General features: G+C 36.1%; 1 protein-coding gene across 3 annotated transcripts in view; it reads right to left on the reverse strand.

Moving 5' to 3' along the window:
* LOC146002815 (uncharacterized) overlaps nt 1-18,266 on the reverse strand; it is a 59,079-nt gene that overhangs the window by 26,678 nt on the left and 14,135 nt on the right. For 2 of the 3 annotated variants that reach the window (XM_083140775.1, XM_083140777.1), the window contains exons 2-3: nt 11,029-11,190; nt 4,545-4,672 (exon numbers count right to left, since the gene is read on the reverse strand). In XM_083140775.1, the coding sequence (XP_082996901.1) occupies nt 4,545-4,672; nt 11,029-11,190 (290 nt within the window). The remainder of the gene's footprint in view (nt 1-4,544; nt 4,673-11,028; nt 11,191-18,266) is intronic. The other variant, XM_083140776.1, reaches the window with a different exon arrangement.

Consider the following 18,266-nt stretch of genomic DNA (forward strand, 5'->3'; position numbering starts at 1 on the left):
TCATAAATTTATTTCTTTCTAAACGAGAAACAATAACTCGTTATTAAACTCAAGAGGGGTCTGTCGTTTACTTTTACCATTGTTTTCTTTTTTGTTTCTTTTCTGCATGCTCGACATACTCGTATACACCCATGCCCTTATGTTTCGAAGGTATTTAGTGATTTATATTAAGTAAGGACACATTTATTGCATATTCTATGCGCAGAAAGTACTTTAAAAATTGTATGGTTCAGGAGACAAAAAGAAGCAAAAATTCATTCTGCTCGACATGCATGTACGGGTTTTAATGTGTTAAGGTGTTGGCAATATTGCCGATTCTCTCATGGTCTGCGATACGAAGAGCTCGGAGGTTCAGACAAGACGTCACGGATGATTCTGAGCTTCGTTCTTGTGCGGATGAATACATAAAACCTGCTGCAAACTTAACCTGACGCGAGGCTTAGGTCTCGACAGATAATCCTGAAGCATCAAATTGTTAACACAATCATATTTTAAAAGACGACTTTGTTAAGGTTGAGCTAATGCATGGGGACAATGTGTAGTGTGATATTCTCTTACAAATATGGTGTTCATCAATGCTAGTGGTTCCTGATCTGCACCCTCCCCTCCTGCAGCACTAAGTTAGGATAAAATATGAAACTTCCAAATGTTCTAAATGTACTTTCCAGCATGTAGGTTCTGAAGTAGGTAAATGGTTAATCAAGGTAGCTACAACTTTTCGATTATGAAATTCTCTTACTTTTCCAGGTTTTCCAGTCCAAAATTATTTTTTTCCAGACATGTTTATCATCATGATTTTTGCTTTTGAACCTTACGTTTTTCAATTAAATATATACGTTCATTATTATGAATATTCACTTGCACAAAAACACATGAAAATTCCAAGAATAAAATGTAAAATTACAACCGGCATCAAATGTACTGGGTTCCACAATCACATGCATCTAACTTTCAAGCTAAGGTAACAGAGGTACATTATTTCACCATAACGGATCTCCACAATATAAACACAACAGAAAAAGTTGATAAATAACATAATCTTCATAAACCATACACAATTTTTCATTTTCTAGCAGATTTATAGTGTCGTAGAAAATGCTGTTTTTTGCTTACATTTAAGTGCACAGCATTCACATAAATTTTCGTTGCATATAGAAATTCTATAGGAAATACCAACAAGACTAAGATTTATAAAATAATACACTATAACCTCAACTTAAACAACCTACCCAATAATTATGATCATATTGTCAAATTACTTTAGTTATCAATCAGATATCTTACCCGGTGGAGGCACATGGCACAGTGGTTCGGATTCCACTTTAAACTGTAGGTCCACTCCCCATTAACCTTTCTGTGCATAAAGTGGACTTAAAACCATAATTCAATAAAAAATCAGAAGAGCAGGAATGAAATTCAGTGCAGAAAAAAGAGCGAGTTTCTAATAACAACAAGCAACAGAGCCAGAAATGAAGCAACAATAAAGGTGAACACAGAAGAGTTAAGGGTAATAGAGAGTTTCAAACATCTAGGAAGCGTAATTGAGAGAAGTGGAAGAATAGATGAGGAGATAAATAGAAGAGGACAAATAGGTGGTGAACTATATCAAAACGTTCGAAGATTAATATGGAACAGGGATGTACCTATGAAATGTAAGAATGTAATATATAACACATACTATGTGCCAATAATTACGTATGGAGCAGAGACTTGGACAATGACAGAGAGAGAGACAAAAGGATGAAGGCAGTGGAGATGAATTTTTAATTGAGTATATTGGGGAAGACAAGAAGGGACAGAATAAGGAATGAGGAGATCCGACAGACAGTGGGTGTGGTGATAGGATAGATCAGGGCACAGATGAAATGGTTCGGAAACAAGAAGAGGATGGATGAGGACAGATTGATTGATTGATTGATTTGGTGTTTTAAGTCCACTTTATGCACAGTAAAACTAGGATGAGGAAAGACTACCAGTAAGGGCTTACAATGAAAATGGAGTGGGAGTAAGGCCAAAGGGGTGACCAAGATGTCGGTGGAGAGATCAGATAATGGAGTGTGTTAGGAGAAGAGGGTAAGATTGGAACACCATGGAAAGAGAGGAGTAGTGGAAAACCAGGAAAAAATGGAGAGGCTTGACTTCTAGGCCAACCCAGACAGAGGCAGGAAACAGCAAAGGATGATGATGCTGCACCCATTGAAATTTATAAATTAAATCCAAAATATGTAGCAGCTTGCAGATATTTTCTTTTGGAGGGGGGTAATTATTTGATTCTCTTTTAAAATTGATTTCAACACATCGAGTGTGACCTCTGTTTGGATACACAGTGGTTTACATCTCACAAACACTGATGAATGATATAGAAACAGTAATGAAGAATCAACTAAAGTTGCTAACCAAGGAAGTTTATTAAATATTAAAAACACTTTACATGTAACGTTTCTACTCTCTGTCAGGGTCTTCCTCAGATGAAGAACTAATTGTGTTAATAAACAAGAAGTCTAAAAATGACCTGCGAGTGTTTCTGGCATTGTGGAACAAGGAAGCGCAGTTTCTGCATTTCAATTGTGTTAAAAATATTGTACCAAAAAAATTTGTCACACTCTCAACAAACAAATATAAGATTGAAAAATACATTCAATTACAAACTTTTTTTTAAAAAATATGTTAGATCATACAGAGAGAATTAGTGAAACACAAAAACAGCCTTTGACCAAAATATTAATTAATGGTATTTGCTGTTTTTTACAGTAAGAAACATGTTTTGTTTATGCAAAATATTTTTTTGTAACAATGAGAAAAACATGTAAGTTTTCAGGCATTTATTATCAGTAGAGCCCGGAAGTTTGGCAAAATGCCTCTTTTTATCTACTGGATATATTGATAAAAATTTTTCCGGATATACGTTTTTTATGTTGTTTCGAATGTTTTAGAAGCCTTTTCAATTTGCCTATTTTGCCTATTTGGGACCCCACTGCCTATTTTTAATTATAATGCCATTTTTTGCCTTTTTCAACGAAATTTGACCATTTGTTTTAAAAAAAATGTGTAGCCTATATAAATTATTTTTCTCCCAAAAAACGTTGTTGGCATTTATTTTTCTTCCGTTTATTATGTGAATAATTTTCGCCTTATTATTGAACTCATGCATGTTTCAACATTGCTGAAGGAGAAAAGTGTGAGAAAAAAGTATTTCATGCTCAGTTAGGATATTGCCTTTCGGTTAACATTTCATTGTGCATGATTGACTGCTGAAGTGGACAGGTTGATTTCGAACACAAAGAAGATATTTCTGAAATCTCCCTCTCGAACCCGAAAATTTAAGGAAGTTGCATCTGAGCTTAGTTTACCTCCACAACCAGTCTAGACCAGATGGGGAGCCTGGATATCAGCAGCTATATATTATGCTAACAACCTTGAAAAAATCAGTGAGTGACAGATGCTCTTCCAGAAAATGAAGCGGCTTCAATTCGTGAAGTGAAAAAACTCCTGTGCTATTCAAGTTTATTTTTGCACATTATGGTGCATTGCCAGAGACAATTACAATTATAGCGTCCATGAAAATCTACGAGGAAGCTATGCAGCAGATGATGGAAGTGCTAGGAGAAAAGGGGTCAGCTGTTGTGGAAAAGTGCAAACGGGTAGTGAGTGCAAATGAGGACTTGAAACAATTTAAACAATTTGTGATATTCTAAAAGGTGAAAATGCTGTTACCAAAATGAGTCCAGCTACATTAGCTTGTTTTACGTATGCTCCAATAACTTCTGTCGAAGTAGAAAGATCATTTTCTATTATGAAAAACATTCTCTCTGACAGACTACTATCAATGAATGTTGAGAACTTTAAAAAACACCTTGTAGTTATGTGCAATCATGATGGAGAAATGCTCTTCCCAATGTAGATTTTAACATGTTGCCAGAAATTATAGATAAAAGTAAGCGACTTCCAAATGTGCCTTTTTTCGGTTTATTTTGCCTTTTCTTTCATTTTTAGTGCCTATTTTCCACATTATAAATGCCTTTTTGCCTGCCTATTTTAACGAAAATAAATGCCTGAACTTCTAATTATCAGAATGTTCATACCTTGATTAGCTTACAGGAAAAAATCATGGAGCTACGAAGATTGCATGCCAGAATACAATTATTTTATTAATGTACTACACTCCTGCAATGAAGAGCCACAAGTGACATATATTAGCAAATCCTGAATAAATTTGGCTCGTCCAAATGTATAGGGTCCAGAGAAGAAAAAATTATACTTTTCATATCTAGGTCAAATATATAAGTGTTCAATTTTTTTTTGAAATCCATGTCAGTGGGTAACATTTGGGTACTTCACTGGATGATTGACATGCAATGACCAAGTGAACACCTAAGTGAATTCTACTATAATGTTTACAATTATCTTTAATTATTAAATATTTGCTAAAGGAAGTTAATTTTCCCTTTTTAATGATTCCAATATGTGGAACCAGGAACCACATGCTTTAGTACTTCAAACTCCCTGCCCTACTCATAACATGCTATCTGGAATCTCTTACATACCTTGATGTCTCTTCTTGGGACTCTAAGGTATTTCCAATGCTGAGGTTAGAATCAACAAGTTTAGAGACATTTGTTAGAGGCTGATCGGGATCACCGTCACTGTTCAAAGTTTCACTCACTAAATTGACCTGAGAAATAAAGTAAATTAATAACATTATACATAAATAAATTACAACTGACATTGGAATTAGAAATTGCAGCTATATAACACTTATTAAATTGTTTAAGAAATTTAACTGAAATGATCTGAATGGATTGTTGTCTTAAGTCCATTTTATGCACACAGAGGTTAATAATAGGAACTCAACCTACAATTTAAAGCGAGATCCGAACCACTATATACTTCCACCAGTTATCAAACCCTTGATTACAAGGCAACGATGTTACTGGAGATGTTACAGTACACAATCAAATGGATGGAGAGAAATACAAGAACAATAATTAAAGAACATTATTATTTTAGGTTTGCTAATTTCCTGTGCTTTCAGCTATGGTTATCTATCATAAGATGCCAAAACAAATAAATTAAATGTAAAAAATAAATTTTTGAGCCTACGCATTTTTATAAAATGAAAGACAAATTGTGAAATGATCTATGGATAAAGTATTGTATTTAAATTTGCTAAAGAAATAAACTCTTTAGTGATATGTGGTGTCATGCATTTATGTCGCCCATCATTTTGTCTGGTGTGTGTGTGTGTTGCTTGAGGCATTTAGGTTTCCTGGGTTTGCTTGCTGTATCTTGGTTCTTGAGTGTCTAGGAATGTTTGTTTGTTGTTTATGTTATGGATCTCATCTCTTGTGTTATGGTGATGATGTCAACCAACTGAGTTTTCATTCTGCCTAAAAGCTGTGCACAGGAAAATGATTTCACATGGAAGATACTCTGTATCACCAATGGAGAAAGTCGATGTTATGCACAGAAAAGCTAACTGGGATGGGACCTACAGTTTAAAGTGAGATCAGAACCACTATGTGCCTCTACCAGGTATCGAATAAGGACCCTTGATTACAAGGCAACAATGTATACTGGTTGTTCAAATGGTCCACAAATGTTATTTGGCAAGTTTCACCTAGCAAGCAGATGAAAAAAGTATATCCACATATCTATAAAAAGAAGCCGGTTTCTGTAAAGCTAAAAAGCACTTTATGTTGTAAGTTCTGTATGAAAAGTTCACCGACCAGAAGGGTACAGGGAGATGTTTTGATGCACAATGTGAATTCTGCAGAGTTTTTGATATGGTGATCGCAGTTGTCCAATAGAGATTGTGGCTGTGAAGTTGCAAATTTGTACATTGGACATGGAATTGTGCTCATGTTTCGGCAGTTTTGTGTATTTTGGGAAATCTGTACAGTCACAGCGGTACTGTACCATTCTATGTTAATCTGTCCTAAGGTTTCTTCTAGCAACATCTTTCTCTCTGTTGCAGCAACAGGGACTGACAGAAGTGCTTGGGACATGTTGTCAGCTAGATTACATCATTGTCTGAATTTTTACTTTCAAGTCCACATTATACACAATGAGGCTTGGGATTGGAACTGCAGTTTAACGTTGGATCCCAACAACAATCTGACACAATTGTATATAAACCTGGGACTCCTTGATTACAAGGTCAATATGTGACTATACACCATTGAGGAAGCCCTGTAATAAGCTGTGGACAAACTATAACAGAAGCATTTCCTTCATCTGCTGGAAGGATGAAAATGTCCTGGTGTTTTCACAGTTGCTGAAGTGAAGCTTTTTCTGCTGCTGTTGTGTGTTTTAGAGGAATGGTGCTCTTGAGAGTTTCTTGGTGTGGTCTTTGATAGTTGTGACTGGGAGATCTCTTATGGGCAGACTTCTTTCAGGTTTCACTTCAATATTCATAGAATATATTAAAACATCATTTGGTCACTGACATCATCAGACTTTCAAACACACCAACATCCACCTACTCATGCTACAGGAAGAGGATACTTTGAACAAACAATGGAGTAGCAATAGGATCTACGCTCTAACCTGCCATAGAAAACTACTTCATGTAGAATTGCCAGCATGATGCATTTACTACAGCTCCAAAGAAAATTGCTATGGACTATAATTTATCAACTGGGTGCATGGTAAAGGAAGTCTCCTTACTAATGCAGGAAAGTCCAGCACACAAATATCATACTTTCCGTTTTTTACTGGATATTCATCACCCACAAGCTGGATGGAACATCAGAACAAAGCATGTATAGGGAACTAGCACACATACGATACAAGGTGACACAGAAAAATGGGATCTTTTGAAAAGCGTAGCTGGCAACACTGTGTAGTTGGCAGAACTGCATTAACGATATCTTGAGAAACGGACAACCTTGCCATTTAGTAATCATGGATCAGTAAAACAGTCAACATCGTGCTTTCGCCAAACAAATTTTTTACAAAAAACAATGATAGTTTGCAAGTTATGCAGAGGGAGTTCAGACTTTTTTTCAGTGTACGGCATCATGGTAGTGTTCCCTCGAATCATGCGATAAAAACGCGGATAAAAAACTATGAAAAAGAAACCAACAGGACTACACAGAATACCGAGGCTGTGCATGATGCAGTCTCACAGAGCCCACGGCGTTCATTTCGGAAGCAAGCAGCTGCATTTAACAGGTTTCCACAGCTTCACGAACGCTGGTTTCAACAGAATGGTGCAAGAAAGCACACTGCAAGACAGTCCATTACAACTGTGTGAGAATTGTTTGGTAATTGTGTTATCTCTCGATTTGGTGGCATTCCCTGGCCACCCAAGATACCCAGATTTGTCCGTATGTGATTTTTTTCTTGTGGGGTCACCTTAAGAGTCAGTCAGGTGTACACGTCTCAGCCAAGAACAAGGGTTGAATTGAAGTAACGAATTAAAGGCTAAATTCATGCCATCCCACCTGACATGTTGCAGCGATCAATGAGGGACCTCAATGGCAGATTACAAGAATGACTCCATCTCAAGAATGTAATTTTCAAAAAGTGATAGTGTGGATTACTGTATCTTAACCTTTTGAAACCAAAGCCCATTTCACCAGGTAAGACCCGGGTGCACGGAACAATTTTGAGCAAAATACAGTTTTATAAAAATTACTGTAGATCGGAGCCTAATTGCCGTAGGCAGACAAATGATATATTGTTATACGTGGAATGAACCATAGATTCGAACTATATAAAATTCATGCACATTCGGCATATAAATTATATGAAGGGAGGGAAGGAACCAGAAAATTCAAGTTTTTTTTAAAAAAAATGGGGTTTACGCCCCCCCCCCCCCCAAACACACAAAAAAGTACAGGACATTGTCAAAATACACATAGAAATAATTGCTGGAGTGTTAGGAACAAGGTGTCTTTCATGTGCCCCATAAAGTAATCCTGTGGTGATAGATCGGGAGATCGGTTTTCCTCAGTACCCCTAGGCGAAATACGGAATGGTACCTTAATTCGAGGCCCTGACTTCTACTTCTCTTCGTTTCTTCCCTTCCTGCCTCTAGTCCCTTCCCCGGGTTGTTTTGATAGTATGTTGAAAACAATATAATATCACAAATTACCAAAATAAAGAATGCCAGTCTAAACAATCCTTCCTTACAACAGAGTAACATACTGTTTTGTAGCTAACAATCCTATTCGATGAATTAAGAGCATCATGTATGTATTTATTTTACTTTTCCTTCCACGGACAGCAATAACAAAGTTTCTCTGTATATGGACTCTACCTGCACACATCTCTTGTAGATTGTAGTCAAATTCCTCGAAGGTCAGTTGCATTTGTTATCCTCCTTACGTAAGTTCGGCATGTCGCTCATGTTGGTGAGTGTTGTGCCAAAGGAAGAAGATTTGTGTCCGTGTCAGTGGTCAAAATGGAGCTCAGTGAACGAGAACGTATTAAGTTATTAATGATGCGTGTCTATGGAGATCGCAAGCGATCGTATACCGAGGTGTGACAGTTATTTAATGCTACATTCCCTGAACGTAACCCAATATCGAAGTCAACCGTCAAAAGAACCATTCAACGTTTTGCAGCAAGTGGAAGTGTTAAAGACCATGTGCGATCAGGAAGGTCGAAACCGTGTAGCAACGAAGCAGTTTCTTTGGATGTGTTACAATCTTCTGTGGAAAATCCGCATACATGGACAACCAGCGTTGCCAACACGCTGGACATTTCCCAGAGTTCAGTGCAACGAATTTTAGTGCGCAGTAAGTTTAAACCCCTCAAAGTGAAGTTAGTGCACGAACTGACGGAAGATGAATTTGATCGCCGTATTGAACTTTGTGAAGTAATAATGTGAAATATCGATATCGATAATGACATTGTGTTCTCTGATGAAGCTACATTTACAGTATGTTAAACGGGCAGGTGAACCGACATAAATGTCACTATAAGAGCGATGAAAACCTGCATTGGATGATGGAATATCATACCCAATATCCACAGAAACTGAATGTTTGGGTAGGAATGATGGGAGGCATCATCCTTGGCCCTTTCTTCATTGACGGTAATCTGACAGGTGAGAAGTATTTGACAATGCTTCATGAAGAGATTGTCCCTGCCATCCAAGTGTCCACACATAACTTTAATCGTGTTTGGTTCCAACAGGATGGAGCGCCGCCACACTATGGACGGGATGTTCGACAATACTTACATGAAACCTTTCCACAACGATGGATTGGAAGTCGAGGTATGATCGAATGGACTGAAAAATTGCCCGATCTAACATCCCTGGATTATTTTCTATGGGGGCACATGAAGGACAAAGTGTATCGCACCAAACCACACTCCTTGAATGATCTACGGAATAGTATTGTGGAGGAAACAAGTGGACGTTCTCAGGATATGCTACAACGTGCACTTTGCAGTTTTAAGATCGGTTGGCATATTGTCAGACAGTCGACGGGAAGCAGTTTGAGCACTTGCTTTGAGGCATTCTGTAAGTTAATGTCAGGTTTTCTTGTTCATGCTCTCTGTAATTTGCAGTGTACAGTTACCCACAGGAATACAGTAAAAATTATTTCAGACAAATCTCATTTTTCGCAGTCAAACGTAGCACACCCTATCTCTTCCAAAAATGCCGATAGGTCCAAAATGAGTTTGGATTGTCATTTGTGGGACGATTCTAGCCTAAATTGATGTGTCATACATACCCCTTTCCATTTGAAAATATTGTGTGATAACCAATATGGAGGAATCCAAGATGGCTGCCATGATGACCACACCCCCATTCATTGCAGTTTCCGTACCAACACCCATTTGCAACATGTGATTGTCCTCCGTGTACGCGTCTCTTTCAGACAAATCTCATTTTTTGCAGTCAAACGTAGCACACCCTATCTCTGCCACAAATGGCGATAGGCCCAAAATGGGTTCGGATTGTCATTTGTGGGACGATTCTAGCCTAAACTGATGTGTCATCCATACCCCTTTCCATTTGAAAATATTATGTGATATCCAATATGGCGGAATCCAAGATGGCTGCCTTGATGGCCACACCCCCATTCAATACAGTTTCTGCACCAATACCCGCTTGCAACAAGTGATATTCCTCCGTCCACGCGTCTCGTTATTACTGGCCTGTCCCGATACTTTTGACTAACCCTGTATATGTGTCAACAATGAGAATTGTAAAGAAAGATCAAATATTTGATATTGTTATATTATCTGAATATTTTTCTTCCAATTCCCTTAGGCATAATAATACATGATGTACCCATATGTAAGACAGCAGGGGAAACTTTCACTGTTATTTAGGAACATCTAAACCAATTCTCTACCAATTTTGAGTTTTACACTATTTTTTGAAGGGAATAATCTAAAATCATAGGCTAGTTGCCATTGTTTCAAACCTACAAGCTGACATTGCATTCATTAAATGCTACAACCTCTGAAATTTTCTAACCAAATATCATTAGCATGCTCTTAATGACATTTTAAAAAGAGATGAATAGTATTTTCACATATGCTATCACTTTTTGTACAAAAGCTGTTTGAAACATAAGTTATTTATTTTTTAAATATATTTTATTATTTATCTACATTTCTGGAAGTATATTCCTAATATGAGCATGGAAAATAAATATTTTTCAACATTTTTAAAAATCTGGTGCAATTTGGCCAAGTAGGTGTTGAGATAACATTCTTAACAACAAAGACAACAATGTGAAAAAAGTAATATCATGGTAATCATCATTGGGGCCTACTTGAAAAACTGTAACCATGGGCAGGTTAAGTATGACTGATTGATTGATTTGGTGTTTTATGTTCACTTTATGCACAGTAAGGCTAAACATTACTGGACCTACAGTTTAAAGTGGGATCCGAACCACTGTGTGCCTCCACCGGGCATAGAACCTGGGACCCTGTGATTACAAGGTGACAAGCTACCACTGTGACAGGTTAAGTATGAAAAGTTCTATGTTTTTTTGTTGTTTTTTTACAGAAACTGACAACATTCTCATGTGGTTGTTGTAAAGTAAAATTAATTACCTGTTCTGGCTCTTTCTGAGTGAATTTCTCCATCTTTATGGATGCCTTATCTTTCATCATCATATCAGCATTAACACATTTTTGAAGGAAATCATTAAAGTCATCTATCTCTTGCACACATTGGATGCAAACAATATCTGATAAATCAAGTGGAGTTGTTGCCTAAAAGAAAGAAAAATATATCAAATTAATAAATCCGTGAGAGACTGGCACCTGGCCCATATCCAGTAAAATCCTTCATAGAGATTTTGTTGTCTTGTCAACTTATATTTCTGATTGTTGTTTCATCGGTTTTGTGTAATCACTATTAGTCCATGTCATTGCAATTAGCCAAAAGTGGAAGAAAAGAAAAGTGAAATAAACCAATCATTCAAAAAAAAAAAAATGATGGTCATTGATATACATGGATGAACAGAGAATTTGTTGCAGGGAGAGGCCAGCAAGGTATTTTTCCTTGGAGGGAGGAACACATATCCCTTCGCCCCTAGTGTTGCTCTCTCAAAAAGAAATTCTCCTTCAATTGAAGTTATCATGCTCCTGCATCGATCTTGTAAAAATTCACACAATAAACTGTGAAATGAAATTATATGTGTGTCAGATATGGGTCATTCCATGTCAAATCAACCAATTTTAAAATAATTGTAAACATCACAATTTTAGAAAAAAAAAAACCATTAGTTCACAGGTTTGTACTCTTCGCAACATGTTAATTGACCGCCCCAAAATAATTCTAAGTCCTGAATTCGTAAACTTAGCAACATTGCACTTCAGTGCCAGCTGAGAGTATCCAACTTTCAGTCGGTCTTTCAACTAGATGAAAAACGCTGTGGTGAAAGGTTTCCAATTTCGCACATTCCATGAATTTATAAACTATAAATCACTAATATAATACACAATCAAACAGAAAGAGGAAATAAGAATAAGAACCTTGCGGAATTGTAACAATTTTGCGTGCTCAACTTGAAATTAGATAGGTTTGATGGAGAAAATCGCCATCAAGTTTGAGTAGAAACAGGCAAATTTCTGAGGAGTTTATGTGACATTTTATTTACAATACCCTGCACAATATCGAACAGTTCTCAAAAAATCATTTCTTTCACGACTTGTGGAGAAAACGTGCTGGCACACAGGAAGGTCGATTTTATCATAAACGTCAACGTGTTTTTAAGGTGATGGTTGTCAGTAAGTTAATGTAGAGCAGTTGGTTAGATGCTGGTATTCTTATTTTTCAACATGCTTGAAAGGTCGCAGGTTCAAATCCCACCTTTTTATTATTATTTTTTTTTTTTTAGCAGCTGAACAGAGACAGCTGATATTTCAACACTGTAAAAATATCCGATACACACTTCGAGGGATGTCTCTTCTGCACATTTTTTCCCTAAGAAGGTTAATGCTTATTCAGTTGCTTGACAGGATTTAAGATTAAAACTTTTTGTATTTTAGTTATTCTTCATAAGCTGAGTTAACACACCTCATGACTAATTTACATATTATAGAAAAGGAAAGTTAAAAATTGTACTTACGTATGTGAGTATAGTGCTCTTAATTTACATATCATATATATGCATTCAGGATGCTGTAGGTAATGGTATTTAATCCTGAGTTCGAATTCTGGTCAATCATGGGTGTTTTTTTTAAGTGTTCCTTCATAAATTTCATCATACCATCTCCCATTCTCATCTTCGCGATTAACCAATATTGTCACAAAGGCAAAGTAAATTAAACCAAATCATCAATCAAGTAATGGAATTTAAGATAAGTATTGTGTATGCTCTTCACTGCACACCTAAAACATTAATTATTTCGAAATACTAACACACAATTTTAGTAGGAAATAATCCACTACATTGATGTAGTGAATTTTTGTAACGAACGAGAGAGTTTAATGTGTTCAATTTGCTAAGATTGGTTCTGTTACCATCTTCCAATGCATCTAAAACTAATAACAAATCCCCAATTGAAGTAAGTAAATGGCTATTGCAACCGAGGCCACAGTTTAATGTTTCATGTGCCATGCAAACACAAACATTTTGAGGTATATTTCGTAAAAGAAACACAAACTTGGGTCTGCAATCAGCAAAAGTGGAAAAACTTATTTTTATCTCTGCATGCTTCAAGCAAAATATTGCATATGCTTCCTGTAGGGTTGTAAGTAAGTACCGTTTCTGATATTTTCTTTTCACTCCACCTTCACGCACAGTTACACAGTATCTTGCTCCAGGAGCTTGCCAAGAGATTTCATCCGTGGAGTAAAATTCTTTTATAACATTTCTAGTTTCTGATTCTGTTTGGGCACTTGAGGGAGCTGTAGAGGTATTACCAATCTTTAGACCTTCATTCCTTGCAAAATCAACTATAAGTGCTCGTCTCTTTCTGGGAGATGCAGGTAAGACAGATGATGCCAGTTTTCTTGCATTCCCAAATGATTGACGTGATGAATACACTTTTGTCGGTGTTTCAATGACAGATGTTGTTGGTGTTTCAGGAGGAACAATAAGGGGGGAACCCCCGAATACAACCAAACCTCCACCCGTATGCATTCGAGGGCATACGCTTGTCCCAGTGCCTCTGAAATAAACTGGGACGTCTTTTGCTCGAATTACGGTTCCCCCGTTATCGTTGTGCACTACTATTTTATTGATAATTGCAGATACATAAGACTGAAAATAAAAAGAAAACAATACAAGATTAAATAACATAGTTAATAAATTGAGTTAGGAGGAACAGTGTCACTAGCATTATTCTGACCACCAGTAGTTTCTCTTTTCCTCTGTCTTTCCTTCCGTTCGTATTCACGGTTTTTCTTCTTAAGCTGCCGTTTACCTCTCTCACTAAGTGCACTTCTTTTTATTTGCTGTCTTTCAGTGTCTTTTTCTCTTTACTTCTTCATAACAAGCCTTTTTTCATACACTGTCTATAATTCCGCTGCTTCTCAGCATTTCTTAATCTTGGCATCTCGATTTAAGTATGATTTTTACAATAATTTTTTTTTTATAATATAACTAACATTATTTTATAACTTTATAAAAATCATTTTGATTAATAAAAGTTAAAGCAGGACTGACAGATAGCTGTATGAAAGTTTTTTAATATTTTATATAACATCTCCTTATAATGTCAGTCCGTTACCTACCCATAATACCCTAATGCCTTAAGATATAACTGTGAATTTTTTTGTCTGAGTAGTCTGGGTAAACCTAACAAAGGATATAACGTTTTGTGAAATTGTCACTTTGGATTATCTTATAAAAAAAACTTTTTCTAATATTTTAGTAACAGACTGACACAACAGCTTAACGAAGTTTAGCATGAATTACTTCTTCATACATGATATTTTTAGCATAGAGTTTCTGTGCAAAATAATGTTATTTTTATGCACATTCTAGTAATATAATTAACTTTCAGGTAGATAGTTTCTGAATTATTTTATAGGTGTTGAAATAAAACCATTATTTATACAATGCGAGCTCTGATTAGCAGTACCATCATATTTTATTATACTGCAGCTGCAAAAATCAGTTATATTAGGAGATAATTATACTACATTAAGGCGAGGAGATACAATTACGCACCAATTGTGCATTTATTTCAGTATCGCCCGAATGGGCACTGCTACTAAAACAAACCCTGGGTGTATCCAAGAGTATGAATTTCTCTCCATGTTGCAAGTGCAAACATTTTGTTATGCTGATTATTAAGCTGGACACGATGTTTGAAAAATATGATGAATAATAATTTTCGGAATCCAATGTATTCCTTATGGGGAATCAACTTCAACATCAAGTTACGGTTAATCAAATGAAAGTTTCGACTTTTCCGCTGGTGAAATTCATCTTCAAACTGCCCTCTTCCCGTTGACATCTCTTTCTATTCCATCGGAAGTTTTATATTCACAAGAGAATGAATCAAATCATACTCCCATATGATCAATGCTTTTTTCCTTGCCTCCTGGCAGTGTTGCCAAACCTGATGGACATAAAGGAACTAAATTTAACCTTAAATGGAGTTAAAACTGACTCTCATGGAGCTAGATTTACGATGGCTGGATAAAGTGCCTTCTTGGGTAATGTTAGTTGTCAAAGGGGTGGGGCACTGCTATTATCGTTAACTCTAAATTGATGACAATTTATTCTTAGTTTTCAACATCTAGATCCGGCGGCATCACCCATCTCAATAATCCACCGATGGTGGTATGAAATCGAAAGTAAAGAATTCCCTGACGACAATATTATGTCAATAGACACGTCTAACATTGCGCTATAAAGAAGTAGCTGGGGAGATAAGAGAGACTGGGGCGACGCAGCCAATATAACAATATCATGTCACGTGCAAAATGTATAATTATGACGAAAGGTGGTCTATGTGGGTCGGAACCAGAGATGGCATCATAGTGGGGCACGGGGGGTGGGCGTCTCAGTTCACAGCCGAACGAGTGCACGAATGATTGATTGATTGATTTAGTTTATTTTACTTCGCGTTTTGTGCCTCTTGGCTAACTTGTGAAGATGGGAATGAGTAATGAAATTGATGAATGGACATTCGCTAAAGAACCAAGCCCGAGCGGGATTCGAACCCGGGACCCTTGGCATCGCAGCACGATGTGCTAATCACTCAGCCACAGGGTCCGGCTAGAGTGCACGAAAGAGCCAAATCTGGCTCCAAGAGAGCTAAGTTGGCACACTGCCATGGACGGAAGGGCTTGGGAAGACTCCCGTGGAAATTGTATTGCATGCCCTTAATCAACATGAAGTTTTCATTCCAACAAGGTATAATACATGCTACTTGGTTACAATTTGAATTTCACATTCCAGGTTGACAATTTTCTGGAATTGCTCTATAGAATAATGTACATATGGATTTGTAGATATCAGAATCACTTTTGGTGAAAAGTACATTAATATTGTAATCAGTTAATGGTGTTTATTAGGCTCTAAGAAAAAAGAGAAGAAAAAAGAAACAAAATATATGTACTGATGGGGTAACATGTAAACTGCAAACACACTTAAAAATACCTTCATTTCAAATTAAATATTTTTTATACACAAAAATAGCAATCATGTTAGACCTTAAATAGTGTCATTTTCACTAAACTGTAAATAATTATGGTAGCTGATATTGTGCAAATAATCTCTTAAAAAATTGCCAAAATTCATCTACGAAACATATTTTAAGTTACAACTATGTAGTACATTCAGAGTAAAAGCTACTGAAATTTTTATAGTAACTAGATAAATTCGGTGAGGAAGCATTCTGAAGTCACCACAGGGAAGTGAAATGGCATGCGCCTTTTTAAGTTGAAATGCTTCTTTTAACTTTTGTGGTTTTAAACATCAGTGTGGCAATGGAAGTTGTAACAGGTTTTGGCAAGTTTTTTTTAAATTCTTCCTTTACCAGAGTCAAACCTATAACCTTTTTCCTGGCTTTTGAATCGACTTGACGTGGCTATGGAGTGTTTTCGATAGTCAAAATAGAACCTGATGAAGGAAACAGTGGTTTCCGAAACGTTGTTCGGAAATAATATATACTCACTAATCGTAAGTATAACAAGTTTTTGTATTTTTAAATATTATTTAAGAATACATATTATTCATTAATAGTGAGTAATTCGCACAACCATAAGTTATGAGTATTATAGTAACACCCTGAACAAATATATCCTTAGTATATACATTACCAGAAACAGAAAATGTATATTTAGATATATTTTTTTATTTGCTTTAATCAAACTGTTCAAATATTTTACAGGGTCATTTACTAGAAATATGTATCCATACATATGGTGGCAAGAACCATAGCTACAAGCAATTTTAAGTTTGTTTTTTAATCAGAAAAATGATTTAAAACAAAAAAAATATTTAAATCAAACAAAATCATCAAAGATGATTTCTTAAAAAATAAAAATTATATTTATTCAGCCTGAGTATAAGGCTTGATATTTTTAATGTGTAGACCTACCTGAATGATGTCTGCAAATAAAATATAATTGCTTAGAAATGCAACTCTTCTTTTCTTTTCAGCATGGGTTATAGAATTCTGACAGTTTTCAGGGTTAAATATCTCAGATGGGTTCTCATAAAAAATTCTGAAATTTTGTACAAAGAAAACCCTGCATGAACCTAACTCAGAAAAAATATTGATATTTAGACTCAACTTGTTTGGTCAGTATGCGGTAGCATATGTGAACTAATTTTTGATGTTATGGAGTAAAGTTAAGCTATGTGCGTACATAGAATAATGAAGCCCTTTCTTTTAATTTTTTCAAGTTGGGTTAAAAAAGTCTCAGAAACTACAGTAACATAGTATTTTAATGCTAACTTACCAGAAAGTGAAGTTACATGATATGACAACTGAAGACCATTAAAATTTCATTGCAAACATTTGGTACCCACATCCAGTTGGTGTTCTCAGCCCCAAAACTGTGAGCTTACTCAACATTTTTTTTATTTATTATTATGGAACCCAAGTGTCAGCATTTTTTTTTGCATGCAACAGTGTATACAGCTTAAAGGAACACTATTTATTTTGATGGGTCAAAGCTGGTAGAAGATATGTTTTTATATTTCTTGTACTTTCCACTTATTTTTTTCCAAGAAAGATATTTGTAGAATTAGATATGATTCACAACACAAGATTCAGACATGTTTTGATAGGATTTGAGGCATGTCTAAAGTTGATATGTGCATGAACAGCCTGTGCTGTCATTCTCCCTTTGCCTAATGTGCTGAGAGGTAGTTATTTGTAATACGTACTGTGGAACATTTAACAGGAGAACTTGTAACGTCCAACTTAGTTTAGTATCATGTCCCAGGGAGATAGATTAGAGGAAGCGAACATAGGGACCAAAAGATGTTAATCGATACCCAAACCCAATCAGACAGTCACAAATCATGCTTCTTTCCTTTATTCCCATCAAACTCAATACGAGTCAAGTGCATAAATGGATAACAATTTTGCACGCAAACAGAGAATACACAAAACTTATGTATGCTATATTCCCTGTTGCGTTATAGATGACCTTAATGCAGAATATTCGGAGACTGTTCAGCTCTTCTAGCAAAGACCACAAAAATCGCAAATAGGCAGTTAATGTTTTCTTCTCCTTTGCATAAGACTTACGGAACATATGTGATTGATGTTTGTGCACGTTCAAACAACTATGATAATATTGGCAAGTGTTAATCACTCTCATAAAGCAAGAAATACAGATGGGACGCAAGTGTCATAAACTGAGGTGATTA

This window comes from Lepisma saccharinum, chromosome 19 (assembly GCF_977018435.1).
Source record: "Lepisma saccharinum chromosome 19, izLepSacc3.1, whole genome shotgun sequence".
NCBI classification, from domain to species: domain Eukaryota; kingdom Metazoa; phylum Arthropoda; class Insecta; order Zygentoma; family Lepismatidae; genus Lepisma; species Lepisma saccharinum.